A 14,400-nucleotide genomic window follows, 5' to 3' on the forward strand; every position below is an offset into this window, starting at 1 on the left:
GCAAAGTCATATATAGAGGAGGAGAGACAGAGAGAAAGATCTTCCGTCCGATGATTCACTACCCAAGTGACCCCAATGGCTGGTGCTGAGCCGATACGAAGCCAGGAGCTAGGAACTTCCTCCAGGTCTCCCACACAGGTACAGGGTCCCAAGGCTTTGGGCCATCTTTGGACTGCTTTCCCAGGCCACAAGCAGGGAGCTAGATGGGAAGCAGAGCTGCCGGGATTAGAACCTGTGCCTAATTGGGATCCCGGGGCATTCAAGGCGAGGACTTTAGCTGCTAGGCCACCTCACCAGGCCCAGAAGTTGACTTTTCTAAAAGCAGCAATGAAAAGGCAACAATTTTATTAATCTTTTTTTTTTAAGTAAGTGCTAACAGAATAGGTTAAATCTGTTGAAACCTGTCACAGAAATTTTCTTAGATCATGATGATTTCCATTTAAAATGCTAGGTTTGTTATGATATTGAATTTTACCCTCCAAAAGGATTATGCTATAGGTTGACCCTTAGTCAAGTCACTTTTTGAAAACTGTGTCATTGGCTGTAAGACTGGTCAGCAGTGGAAATCCAGAGGATTCCTGGGCTTTCTTGTGCAAACAAGGGCTGTGTCAACAACTGTCCCACAAGTTCTGATCCCAGCTGTTCCACCTATGGACCTGGGAAAGTAGTAGAAGATGGCCCAGTTGCTGGGGCCCTGCAGCCACGTGGGAGACCTGGAGGAAGCATCTAGAGATGATTTAAAGGACAGAGGGGATGTGTGTAGGTGGTGTGTGTATTTTATGCCATTATGTGTTAAAGACTTGAGTATGTCAAAGTTTTGGTCTGGGCCCGGCATGGTAGCCTAGCGGTTAAAGTCCTCACCTTGCATATACCGGGATGTCATATGGGTTCTGGTTCTAATCCTGGTGGTCCCTCTTCCTATCCGGGCCCCTGCTTGTGGCCTGAGAAAGCAGTTGAGGACGGCCCAAAGCTTTGGGCCCCTGCACCCGCATGGAGACCCGGAAGAAGCTCCTGGTTCCTGGCTTTGGATCGGCTCAACTCTGACCATTGCAGCTACTTGGGGAGTGAATCATTGGACAGAAGACTTTCCTCTCTATATATCTGCCTTTCCAATTAAAAAAAAAGTTTTGGTCTGTTGTGGGGTGGGGGTCCTGGATGAAGCCCCCATGGATATATGAAGTAGTGACTTGACTTATCTAAGCCTCAGATGACGACTGGTCCTCTTGGAATCTCTCCCTGGCTCTCCTGCTGTGCGGTGCGTCTTGTCTGCCTGACGCACTGCACTCAGGCCGCTCTGGCGTCACTAGCCTTGAGTAGCTGCCTCTGCCGCTCGGTCGTCTTCTCCCTCCCCCGGTGCTGCTGCCTTGCGTCCCAGAGCAGGCTGCTTAGTACCTGAGTGTGCAGTCAGCCCTAGGTGATGGTTTTCCAAAATAAATAGTTACAGCCTACTCTGTAACCAGTGCAACTCATGTGTAAACAATTCACCAAGGCCCTAAAATTGTTTAAGTAAACATGCCTGCTAAGAATTTTCCTCATGCTGTTTGTTTATCCATCATTTACCCGGAAAATTCTGTCTTAATTTCGAGAAAACTGTGGTAGAGTACTTATTTCACAAATTATGAAATGAAGGAGTGTAAATTCATGTCATTTTACCATAATTTATAAAGTGAAGCCCTGTATAGAGGACACAGGAAGGTTCTTTACCACAAGAGGCTAATAAGGGATCTGATTTTGTTCATGTTAAGGCTAAGAGTTCATTCTTTCCACACATTTGTGCTGAGCCTGTTCTCTGTGCCAGTGTTCATAGGAAAGAAATAATATATAGCATACTCGATTTGAAAAAGATTTTATTTTTATTGGAAAGGTATATTTACAGAAAGAAGGAGAGACGGGCCCAGCGGTGTGGCCTAGTGGCTAAAAGTCCTCGCCTTGAATGCCGCAGGATCCCATATGGGCGCCGGTTCTAATCCCGGCAGCTCCACCTCCCATCCAGCTCCCTGCTTGTGGCCTGGGAAAGCAGTCGAGGATGGCACAAAGCCTTGGGACCCTGCACCTGTGTGGGAGACATGGAAGAGGTTCCTGGTTCCCTGCTTCGGATCAGCACAGCACCAGCCATTGTGGCTCACTTGGGTAGTGAATCATTGGATGGAAGATCTTCCTCTCTTTCTCTCCTCCCCTCTCTATATATGAATTTGTAATACAATAAATAAAATCTTAAAAAAAAAAAAAAGAAAGAAAGAAGGAGAGACAAAGAGAAAGATCTTCCATCTGCTGGTTCATTCCCCAAATGGCCGCAGAGGCCAGAGCTGAGCCGATCTGAAGCCAGGAGCTTCCAGGTCTCCCATTCGGGTGCAGGGTCCCAAGCATTTGAGCCATCCTTCACTGCTTTTCCAGGCCATAAGTAGGGAGCAGGATGGGAAGTGGAGCAGCGGGGGTGCGACTCAGCACCAAGTCGGGATGCTGGTGCCTGCAGGCTGAGGATTAGCCAGTGGAGCCATCATGCTGCCCCCAGCATAATCTGTTTTTTATTACCTGTTTGCTATCATGACAGGTGCAGTGAGAAAATAGAATGAGGGGCAAGGAATGTTTATAAGGGTAAAGGTTGTAATCTAACGAGTGGTGAAAGTATACCTCACTGAGATAGACACTTGAACAAACACTTTGAGGTCAAAGAGTGAGTGGACCATGGACTGTGGAGGAAGAGTAGTACGGGCAGAAGCAGCTGCCTGTTCGAAGACCAGAGTGTATCTGGTATGACAGGAAAGGGGAAGAGTTCAGTGTGACCGAAGCAGAGGGAGCATCGGGCTTAAGCAGGTGTCATGGGAGATGAGGTGTTACAGTGCTGTAAAGATGTTAGCGTGCACTCAGACACTGGGAACCACTGGAAGGTTCTGACTGGGGGAGTAACATCATTTGCTTTCTGTATTATTAGGATCACATTAGATCCCGGGTTGAAAATAGTTGTATTCCCTACAGGAAGGAAGATAGAAGGTGACACAGTAGTGGGTGGGCATCAGGTGAGACAGGTTTGGATTCTGGCTGTGTTTAAAGGCGCAGCCAATAGGGATTCTGGATGGACTAAATGGTGGGGACTGTGAAAAAGGTACCAAGGAGTTGACCTTAATGGGACCAGGAAGCCAGTGGGAAGAACTAAGTTTAAAATGGCTGTTACACTTCTGAGTGGACATGTTGAATGGGCAGATGGATATATGTTTTTTTTTTTAAGATTTATTTTATTACAAAGTCAGATATACAGAGAGAAGAGACAGAGAGGAAGATCTTCCGTCTGATGATTCACTGCCCAAGTGACCGCAACGGCCAGTGCTGCGCCGATCCGAAGCCGGGAACCTGGAACCTCTTCCGGGTCTCCCACGCAGGTGCAGTGTCCCAATGCATTGGGCCATCCTCAACTGCCTTCCCAGGCCACAAGCAGGGAGCTGAATGGGAAGAGAAGCTGCTGGGATTAGAACCGGCGCCCATATTCCCGGGGCATTCAAGGTGAGGACTTTAGCTGCTAGGCCATGCCGCCGGGCCCCAGATGGATATATGTTTGAAGTTTCCTGAAGGAGGGCAAGTCTATATGTGGAGGACATTACAAATAGTCTGTAAGACTGGATAGGACTGTTAGGAGAGAAAGTACAGTGGAGAAATTAAAGGACCAAGCTATAGGGCTTTCCAGTTTTCAAAATCTAAAGCGTTAGGGAAGAAACCAACCAGGAATATTTCGGAATAAATACTGAGGCGGGGAGGAGATTGAATGACTGTGTCAGTCCAGGAAACAAGTGCACGAAGCGGTTTTCCGGAGAAAGGCGCTAGCAAGTGTGGCAAGTGTGTCAGTCGAGAAGAGCGCAGATTGCAGACTGGCTGGTGGGCGTATCAGCGTAAGGACCATTGATGTGCGAGCCGCTTGAGCAGAGCAGCGAGCACGAAAGCCTGAATGAAACATGTTCTGCAGATAATGGAAGTGGAGCAACTGGAGACACGCGCTAAGACGCGCTTTCAAAGAGCTGTGCTTCTAAGAGGACAAATAAGGCAGTAGTGAGGAAGAAGTCGTCGGTGAGAGGGGGTGTTTCTGAATTGGGAGGAATGATGGCGCGGTTGTCTTGTGGTAGGAAAGATGATCCAGTGGAGCAGAAAGCTGCTGCAGGAAACCTGGGAGTGGGGGGCGCTAGCTAGGTCCACAGCCTTGAATAAAAGGCATGGACTTACTGAGCAAGCGGAGACCTTGACCTTAGCCTGGGCAATTCAAGCCTAAGAGCCAAAGGGAAAGTGGCGTTTATAGCTGCAGGTGATAAAGGAGAAAGGGTGGTGGAGTAAGCTTTGCTTCTGACTGCTGCCATCTTTCTGTGTGCTAGGAAATAAGCCCATCCCTTAGCTGAGAGTGAGGATCAGTGGGAATCTGGAGAATTTGAAGAAAAGGGGAAATGTGTGGGTTGGCACAAACAAGAGGAGGCAAGTGAATGGACTGTGGAGAGAGTGATCACTGAGTAAGGTCAGATAGCACTGTGGAGGGTGGAGAACGGGGTTAACTAGGGTTGTAATCTTGCTGATTGTGAGGTGATAAGGGGCAAAGGAAGGGAGACGTTGTGATGACTGACTCAAGTGTTTTCATTTGGGAAATAAGGCAGACGGGAAGATGAGGGACGGAGGGGACTGGGTACCCTCATCACATGGTAGATCCCAGGAAGTTGGAAGGCTTCGATAAGAGTGAGCTGGGCAAGGAGGGGGTCGTAGAGTGTGGGAGGCTGTGGTTCCTGGCAATGAGGGGGGCCGGCTGGATCCCTCAGGGTGAGCGGCGGAGGGGAGGAGCCGAGAGGTGCCCGGTCAGAGGAGGATGAGAAGGGCTAGCATGTGCTAGTCAGCTGCGTACCAGGTCGAACTGTGTATTTAGCAGCGGAGAAGTCCTCTCTAGACACTTCAAGACTATGGCATTTAATGATGGGAGAGTAAATATTTAGTTTTGTGTGTTTTATCCAGCAAGCTGAAATAAAACTAGTATAAATATCTCTTCATAGTTTAGTAAAAAAAAAAAGGGGGGGGCATTGGCATCCATCTGTGAATAAAAAGCCATCATGCCACAAAACAAATAAACTCAAACTCATTCTTCATCATTGTAGCTTTACCTCGGTTATACCCATAAGAATATCACACTGCCCTTCCAGTTACTTCTAGGTACATTCATCAGAAACAAGAAAAAAGAGTAAGGAAGCGAAAGAGTAGTAGTGTTGTGAAACTTGAGCAGCCTTGCTGACTGACGTCAGGGGAGATGTCAAGCCCGGCGTCCTCACGGGTTGGGGTTGCCCGTTGCATGGTGGCAGAGGGCTCCTGGCATCAGCATGGGAACCAGGCCGTTTGGCTTATTAGGGTTATGATGTACGTTCATTCAAATAACTGATGAACTAGGAATAAGGGAAGAAAGTTGTTTGGCTGTGAACTAAGTTAAATGTTTTTGGAAAGGAAGGTTAGTTTATCAAATTGACTTCAGTAAAGGAGGGTAGATACTGGAGAGCAATACGTATTTGCGTTTGAAGTCTACTTTTCACTAGCTGTGATAATTTGGAAGTGTTAGGCAACTTTGCTGATGGTGAAGATTAAAAGAGGATCGGTTTGGGCCGTGGTATTGTGGGTTAAGCCTCCTCCTGTGGTGCCAGCATCTCATGGGAGCAGGTTCAAGTCCTGTCTGCCCCACTTCTGATCCAGGGAAAGCAGCGGAGGATGGATCAGGTCCTAGGGCCTCTAAACTCACGTGGGAGACCCAGAAGAGGCTTCAGGTTCCTGGCTTCAGTCCAGCCCACTTCTGGCCATTGCAGCCATTTGGGGAGTGAACTAGTGGATAGAAGATTCTGTTTCTCCTTTATCTCTAAATTGGCCTTTCAAATAAATATAACCTTTTTTTTTTTTTAAAGAGGGTATGCTTAAGAGCTTAGGCTGGTAACCTGTCCAGAGCGGGCACTCGGTGAATGCCCCAGCTGTTATGTTACTAATCGTCTCCAGCTAAAGTGCGCGACATTTTCTGTTTGCAGGTTGCCATTTCCGTGTTGTTTGGCCACATGTCTGCAGTACACGTTTGTTATGGGACGGTCCAGTCTGATGATATGTATGGACTTGCAGCCTGATTAGTACTTGAAATCTTTATGTTTTTATTATGTGCTGTAAACAATACCAGGGTCACCTGGTTCTCAGAAACTTCTGTGAAGTCATCAACATCGTGTTGGGTGGAAAAGATAGTACTTTTAATTGATTACATCAGTAATACTGTTGGTGGTCAGGACAAATAAAAGGAATCTTCCAAAATTCATGGAAGGAGTGTACTGTGAAAGAACTCCATTTTTTTTCCACAAACTTTTGGCAGAACCCTCGCCTTACATAATTCCTTTCTTTAAGGATCAGTGGGAAGAAGGCCACTGTCAAAATCGGCTTTAACTCCTGTGGCCCACTTCTGTTCTTCCCCGGAAGTAGATCCGTGCCCTTTGGTTGATCAGGTATTACTAGACAAAGTGTAGAAAACAGATGTAACTTTTGGTACAAGCATGACAGATTAAATCAGATCTCCACAGCCTGATTATTCAGCCAACCGAAACATAGGAGGACAGCAGGAGGCTTGGGCCCCGGCAGAGGCCAAGCGGTGTTCAGTCTAAAAACCAGCCTGCCCAGTTCTAGAAGGGGTTTCTTACCATCATCGCAGAGGTGAGAGAGTGTTGGTTACACAGCCTGCAGTTACTCTGGCCGCCTCTCCCATGAAATAAATTGACCGTGCCAAATATGCTATGTGCAGAGATGAGGGGACTGGCATGTTTTAGGAAGGTAAACAAGAAAATTACCACTAGTCACGTGGCTGGACAAGATTTGTAAAGCAAGTAGCATTCCAAGAGAAAGAAGAAAAGGCCAGGAATCCTTAGAGAATTGTTTCAGGCTTACAACATCTCCAGGGAGGCAACTATAAGATGACTAAATGAAGCAGGTTGTAGAGACTTGCCTGGTGGGGATGGCAGTGGAACAAAGTTGCATTGAGTACCTGGTGCTCAAGGCAGAAAAACAAAGCAGACTGAGTGCAAGATACCATCCTTGGCTTTACTGCTTAGCAAGGGAGGCAGGAATTAGCTGTTAAATGTTAACACATCATGGTAGGTGGTTAATTAAATGATGTGAACAAAGACTTTGGAAGGACAGAAAATGAAATGGTTAATTTATGTGCCAGTGGGAAGCATACCTTAGGTGAGGTTAAACCAACTAGGAAAAGTGGAAAGACTGACTGGGACGAGGGACAGGACTTTGTAGACGCAGGAACGGTGTGAACACAGTGGATGCATTGGGGAGGCTGTGCAGCAGCAGGAGGAAATGAGGCCCAGTGGAACGAGGAGCAGCGGACCAAGCACTTGGCCCATGTCTACGTCTAAAAACAGGTTAGTCTAGTCCAGAACAGAGAGACGGCTTTGGATCGGCCAAGTCTGGCCGTTGCAGCCACCTGGGGAGTGAATCAACGGACGGCAGATCTTCCTCTCTGTCTCTCCTCCTCTGTGTATCTGACTTTGCAATAAAAACAAATATTAGTGTATATATATAAAGTATATACATAAAGTATATATATACACTAAGAGTGCCCCGGTGACTTTTTTGGTTATTTTGGTAAGGACTGACTGCTGAGAGGTAGATGGGCACAGAGAATAAATCCAAGAGTGACACTGAAGGACGGATCTGGTGGCCACTGGGTGGGGGCTGAGGAAGTGAAAGCAGCCACGAGCGATCTTATTTTTTGCTTAACTGCCTAAGTGGATGCTATTACCTCAGGTCAAATGTAGTAACAAGAAACAGACAAGGAAGAAAGGATGTGTTGGGTTCTGACATTTTGAATTTGAAGGGGCTGTGGTAGCTATTCTCAGTAGCCGGAAATACGGGTTGAAAACGGAGGAGCAGACACACAGGCTCACACCCGTCATCAGCATGGGGGGATGACTCAGGGCATCAGGAGACACCGCCTTCCAAGAGGTCTGCAGGGACCAGACCAGCTTGGAGAACATGGTTGTGTTCAGGGCGGGGACAGAGTGTGCTTGAGGTGGGTACAGTTTTCTAAACTGTCACTGCATCTTGTGTTCTTTATTCCGCCCCTCTCTTCAGGGATGGACAGAGACTGAACTCTGTCACTCATGTTGAATCTTAAACCCTTTTGTCCCTAAAAATGTATTTGCTCTTAACCTGAGTCTGCGTGTTACTCTCCCGGTTGTAGGATTTCACGGATGTGAAGGAACTCTTCCTGTCGCAAGGAAACTGGCCACGTTTGTCATTACACTTCACTTTTCACAAACAGCAGTCTGTGTCCTTAGTGACTGTTCTTTCCTCCGTAGGAGCTTATGCAGCAGAATGGCATCTGTTACGTGTTAAATGCTAGCAGCACCTGTCCGAAGCCAGACTTCATCCCTGATTCTCATTTTCTGCGGGTACCTGTGAATGACAGCTTCTGTGAGAAAATCTTACCGTGGCTGGACAAATCTGTAGATTTCATTGGTAAGCAGTTGATGTATTGTCGCCATTTTTTGGACTATAGTCTCAGATATACCTGCGTACCCATCCCACCCTCTTACCCCCTTTTTTTTCCTTCAGAGAAAAGGAGGTGATTTCAGGTATTTCAGAAGCCTAGGAACAGCACATGCTGCGGCTTCCTCATTTGGTTTGCCAGGTGCTGTGTGTGCCATGCTGTTGCTGGGGGACTGGCCTTGGCAGGCTCTAGGTAATATTTAACACCTCCAAGGTTAAGTCTGGTAGGATCTATGATTATGTCACTGCAAGTGCTTAAACACTGGCTAGGGCCTGGCCTGGTAGCCTAGTGGCTAAAGTCCTCACCTTGATGTGCCGGGATCCCATATGGGCCCCGCTTCCCATCCAGCTCCCTGCTTGTGGCCTGGAAAAGCAGTTGAGGACGGCCCAAAGCCTTGGGACCCTGCACCTGTGTGGGAGACCCAGAAAAATACCCTGGCTCCTGGCTTCAAATTGGCACAGCTCCAGCCTTTGCAGCTGCTTGGGGAGTGAAGCATCGGGCGGAAGATCTTCCTCCCTGTCTCTCCAACAAAATAAGTACATTTTTTTTTTTTGAAAAAACAAAAGGCTAAGCTTTTGAGGTTAAACCCCCCTCACCTCACATTTTTTCAAAGCTCACAGAAAAATCTGGAGCCTTTGGATTGGAAAGTCAGATTTAAAGAGAGGAAAGATCTTCTGTCCTCTGGTCCACTTCCCCAGTGACTGCAATAGCTGGAGCTGAGCCAGTCCGAAGCCGGGAGCTTCTTGCAGTCTCCCCCGCGGACACGGCACTGATTAAAATGTTGGCTGCCTCCAGGGAGTAGGAAGCTTCTCCCCTCCCACACAGAAGCTGGGTACCTCTGCACAGGAGAGTTGGGGAGCACTGCTCTTTGCTTCTGCAAAGTGTGGATGAGTTGTTGTGCCATGATACCTCCTGGTATCAAGGAAGGGATACGTTGCCTGGATGCGCCTCAGAGCAACCTTGTCAGCCTGATCCATGTTGTTCTCTTCTTGAGTTCAGCAAAGAAAGTAGAACAGTTTATGACTTATACAAGTTTTGTAAATCAAAATAGGGAACGAACAGGAAAAGAGGCTGTATGAATTTCAGCTTGTTTTTAAAAGTAACTTGGTCAGGCGCCTTTGATATTCCATTATGTGATATTGTTATCCACTCTTTCCCCTCCCACAATGCCCTCCTTGAAAAATGAAAAATAGCAATCTATGCCACATCTTTTAAAAAAAAATTATTTTTATTACAATGTCAGATATACTGAGAGGAGGAGAGACAGAGAGGAAGATCTTCCATCCGATGATTCACTCCCCAAGTGAACGCAATGGCCGGTGCTGTGCCAATCCGGAGCCAGGAACCTCTTCCAGGTCTCCCACACAGGTGCAGGGTCCCAAAGCATTGGGCCATCCTTGACTGCTTTCCCAGGCCGCAAGCAGGGAGCTGGATGGAAGTGGAGCTTCCAGGATTAGAACCAACACCCATATGGGATCCCAGCGCGTTCAAGACGAGGACTTTAGCTGTTAGGCCATGGCACCGGGCCCACCACACGCTTTTGAAATAAGAAAAAAAAAAGCTTTTGAAAGATTTTGTAATGAGGGAAAAATTTAAGTGTCATGTGAATACAATTTTCATAAATATCTAAGTCAGTGGATTAGCTGTGTTTTCGGATGACTCTTCATATACTTTTATTTCTGAAATTTTCCACATCAGATAAAATCATGTGGCCCCCATATAGGATTCATACTCTGGAAAAATTATTGAAATAACACTTGACGAAAAGTACTGAGGAGAGATGTGGGCAGCGTGAGTCAGTAACAAGTTACTGATCCTGTCATGCCTTCGTCGTCCTGTACGCCACTGGTTTGTTTCCTCACTGGAATACTGCAGGGGTTAATTATGTAATAGATGTTTGTGTGGAGGCTTCCAGATGGAGACCGTAAGTTCGCCGCACAGAGCCGCTGTTAGTGACTTACCTGGAATTTCTGACATGCGCAGAGAAAGCAAAAGCCTCCAACGGGTGTGTCCTGGTGCACTGCCTGGCTGGGATCTCTCGCTCTGCCACCATTGCCATAGCCTACATCATGAAGAGGATGGACATGTCTTTGGACGAAGCTTACAGGTGAGAACGGGAACATGTCACATGTAACTGTGTGTTACATGTGCTCACATGATGAGACAGGAAGGTGGGCACTACATGAAGCCAGGTCCTGGTGACTGGGCACACTGCTGCCTGAGGAATGGTTTTTACTGGTGTCGGACTGGGGTGGGGGGAACATGCAGGTCTGTTATTAAGGTTCTGCCCATTCATGTATCAGGTTCAGCTGATAACTGAGGGCACAGGAAGTCCAGGCAGAGCTGTGTCTGCTAAGCAGCTTTCTGGCTGTGCCTGTAGCCGTTTCCCTGCTTCAAACTTGGTGCAGATGTGAAGCAGTAGCCGCCTGCAGGTGCAGGGTCCTTAGGCTTTGGGCCGTCCTTGACTGCTTTCTCAGGCCACAGGCAGGGAGCTGGAAGGGAAGTGGGGCAGCCGGGGTTAGAAGCAGCATCCATACGGGATGCCGGTGTGTGCAAGGCGAGGACTTTAGCTGCTAGGCCACCACGTGGTGCCTTCACCTTGTTTTCTTAAAACAGCAAGCAGCAAGGCAGCAGTGCTCCTGGGGCTGGACTGTGCTTGGAAAGTGTAAAAGTCAGCTCTGACTGGGGAGAGGTGTTTAGAGTTCATGTGACCAAGAAACAAGATGACAGCCACATGGAGCAGGCCTCTCTTCATAGGTGGACTTTTGTATCAAATTGGAAAAATTGGGAGGAAGTGCGCGCCCCCCCCAACAGCTTCTCCCTGGAGGCGGCAGGCAGGAGGGCCGGGGCGCCCGCACTCACTGCCCTCCCTGCTCTGCTGGGGCCTCCACAGGAAGGGCAAGGGTGGCCTAACTCAGGATACCAAGCCCGTGAGGGCCCTCTGGTCACACTGAGGCTTCAGCCCACTAGTTCTTTGTTAATTTGCTCTAGGTGGCTTGGTTCCCATGGAGATGATTTTGCATTTTTCTTGTTCTTGACACTGATGCGAATTTCCAGTGTGCTGTACTGCATCGTGGGGAGGACCAGGGCCTCGGAGGCAGCTGCTGCCCCCTCCAGGCGGCTGCTTCTACAGCACATGTGCTTTAGTTTGGATTCCTTGGTGAATCTGTCAGAATGGTTCCAAAAAGGCACCTTGGGCTGGCCTAGCAGCCTTAACACTCTGATCCTCTGCCTGCCAGCGTATGGGTACCGGCGCATGGCCCGGCTGCTCTGCTTCCCATCCAGCTCCTGCCTGTGGCCTGAGAAAGCAGTTGGGGATGGCACAAAGCTTTGGGACCCTGCACCCGCGGAGGAGACCTGGAGCAGCTCCTGCACCCAGCTTTAGACCAGCCCAGCCCTGGCTGTTGCAGCCATTTGGGGAGTGACCCAGTGGCTGGAGGACATTTTGCTCTCTCCCTCTTCCTCTGTAACTGTCTTCCCAAGAAAAATCTTAAAAAAAAAAAAAAGGCTGTAACCTTAGGTACACCTGGTTGTGCATCCGGGGTCCTCATTTAGCACCTGTGGACTGGGGACCTTGTGTACCAGTGTAAGGGGACTGTCCACCCCCACCTGTAGTGGAACGGGCTGCCTGGTAGCTGGACACTGGCTCGGGTTGTGCACAAAGAGGAGCCCAGAGCCGTGTGCTGGTCCTTGTCTGTGTACCAGCATGTGCTGTGCTTACTGTGAAATGGGGCGGCTCTCCTCAGAGGTGCTTCTGGGCAAGCAGAGGACCGTGGTGGGCCACGGGCATGGGAGACTCCCCTGGTGATAGTGCTGCTGTGTTGCAAGGGTGTGGGGTAGGGAGATAGGCTGCAACTCGAGCTCAATCAGCCTGGCCAGCTTTGTGCTAGAAAGACACCCCTGCATCCAGCCGGGCCAGAGGCCCTGGGATCTGCCACCCGAGCCGGCCCGAGCTTCTGAACTGCTCGACTCCCAGGGCTCGTGGTGGAGGTTTCTCCGCCAGCGCCCTAGCCTTTATTCCCTTTCTGTCTAAGTAACTTATGTAAGATTCAGGATTGGTTTTCTTCCCCCTAACAGATTTGTGAAAGAAAAAAGACCTACTATCTCTCCCAACTTCAACTTTCTGGGCCAGCTCCTGGACTATGAGAAGAAGATTAAAGATCAGCCTGGGGTGCTGGTGCCCAGGAGTGCCATCACGCTGCCACACGCGGAGAAGCCCAGCGAGCCTGGCCCTGCTGCCTCCGAGGGGGGTCGGCCAAGGGCGGGGGTCCCCACTGTCCCCTCTGCCAACTCCGCTACCTCAGAGGCAGCAGGGCTGGGGCCCGTGCCACCCACCTGCGGGCCCAGCATGCCGCCTGCCCTGCAGGAGGACAGCCTGCTGGTCCAGGCACTCAATGGGCTCCACCTGCCCTCAGACAGGCTGGAAGACAGCAGTAAGCTCAAGCGGTCCTTCTCTCTGGACATCAAGTCGGTGACGTGTTCGGCCAGCACGGCGGCCTCCTTGCACGGCTTCTCCGAAGATGCTCTGGAATACTTAAAGCCTTCCGCGACTCTGGATGGGACCACCAAACTCTGCCAGTTCTCCCCCGTGCAGGAGGTATCGGAGCAGACTCCCGAGAACAGCCCGGACAAGGAAGAGGCCGGAGGGCCCCAGAAGCCGCAGCCTCCCTGGCCTCCGGAGAGCCAGAACCTGCGGCTACACGCAGTGCGTGGTAGTGGCACCCCGCCGAGGGCTCGTGTGGCCCCCCTGCACCGCAGCGGGAGCGTGGAGGACAATCTCCACCCCGGCTTCCTCTGGGGAACCCCCACCAGCCAGCAGCACCTTACCACGTCAGCTGCTGGGCTGGGCCTCAAGGGCTGGCACTCCGACATCTTGGCCCCCCAGACCTCGAGCCCTGCCTTGCCCAACAGCTGGTATTTCAGCACTGAGTCCTCTCACTTCTACTCTGCCACCGCCCTCTATGGAGGCAGTACCAGCTGCTCTGCCTACAGCTGTAGCCAGCTGCCCACAGGCAGTGACCAGGTGTGCTCTGTGCGCAGGCGCCAGAAGCCCAGTGACCGAGCGGACTCCCGGCGGAGCTGGCACGAGGAGAGCTCCTTCGAGAAGCAGTGTAAGCGCAGGAGCTGCCAGATGGAATTCGGGGAGAGTATCAGGGCTGAGAAGAGGTCGCGCGAGGAGCTGGGCAAGCTGGGCAGCCAGTCGAGCTTCTCCGGCAGCATGGAGATCATCGAGGTCTCCTGAGCAGACAGGCCTGCGGGCTGCTCCTGGCAACTTGGGTTCACAGAAAAATTCCCTGTAAATCTGAAATACACATATGTACAGACATATCTATTTTTGGAAAATGGAGCTATGGTGTAAAAGCGAACAGTGGGTCCGCACAGCCTTTCCCTCTCACCACGTGCACGTGTGAGGTGAGCGCAGCGGAAGGGCAGTCGCTAGCCTCCCCTCCGTGCAGCAGGTGATTCCGACTTGCACGTCCTCCTTCCGAGCAGAGCACGTGCGCTCGGTGTCAGAGGCCAGCACCCCCTGCTGCTCCGCACAGGCCTCCCACTGTGCACCTTAGCGCCGACTGAGCCAGCTTGTGGGTCGGGTGGGCAGACCCCCCCCCCCCGGGTCAGAACCCGACGGGAACCTGAGAATGAACAGCCAAGCCCGAGTCTCGCGTCCACACTCACCTGATGCTGAGCGGTGGGAGCATCCTTCCACTGGAGGGACCAGGATCCACTTTGGAGCAAACTCAGTACCTCACACAGCCGTGGCGGGGCCTGCACCGCTCCCGCTCTGCCCGCCTGTTCTCGGGCGCTGGGAAGAGGTGGGTAGCTAGGCACACTTCCAGACCAGTTCCAACTGTCTGTGCACAAAAGCC

At 50.3% G+C, this 14,400-nt stretch overlaps 1 protein-coding gene across 2 annotated transcripts in view; it reads left to right on the forward strand.

The window, feature by feature from the left end:
- Window positions 1–13,931, forward strand: part of DUSP16 (dual specificity phosphatase 16) — a 75,064-nt gene extending 61,133 nt beyond the window's left edge. For both annotated transcript variants that reach the window (XM_058655892.1, XM_058655890.1), the window contains exons 5-7: window positions 8,343–8,502; window positions 10,517–10,640; window positions 12,611–13,931. In XM_058655892.1, coding sequence (XP_058511875.1) covers window positions 8,343–8,502; window positions 10,517–10,640; window positions 12,611–13,775 — 1,449 coding nt within the window. In that variant the 3' untranslated portion in view covers window positions 13,776–13,931. The remainder of the gene's footprint in view (window positions 1–8,342; window positions 8,503–10,516; window positions 10,641–12,610) is intronic.
- The last annotated feature ends 469 nt before the right edge of the window (window positions 13,932–14,400 follow it).

The sequence above is a fragment of the Ochotona princeps genome, chromosome 27 (genome assembly GCF_030435755.1).
Source record: "Ochotona princeps isolate mOchPri1 chromosome 27, mOchPri1.hap1, whole genome shotgun sequence".
Taxonomy (NCBI): domain Eukaryota; kingdom Metazoa; phylum Chordata; class Mammalia; order Lagomorpha; family Ochotonidae; genus Ochotona; species Ochotona princeps.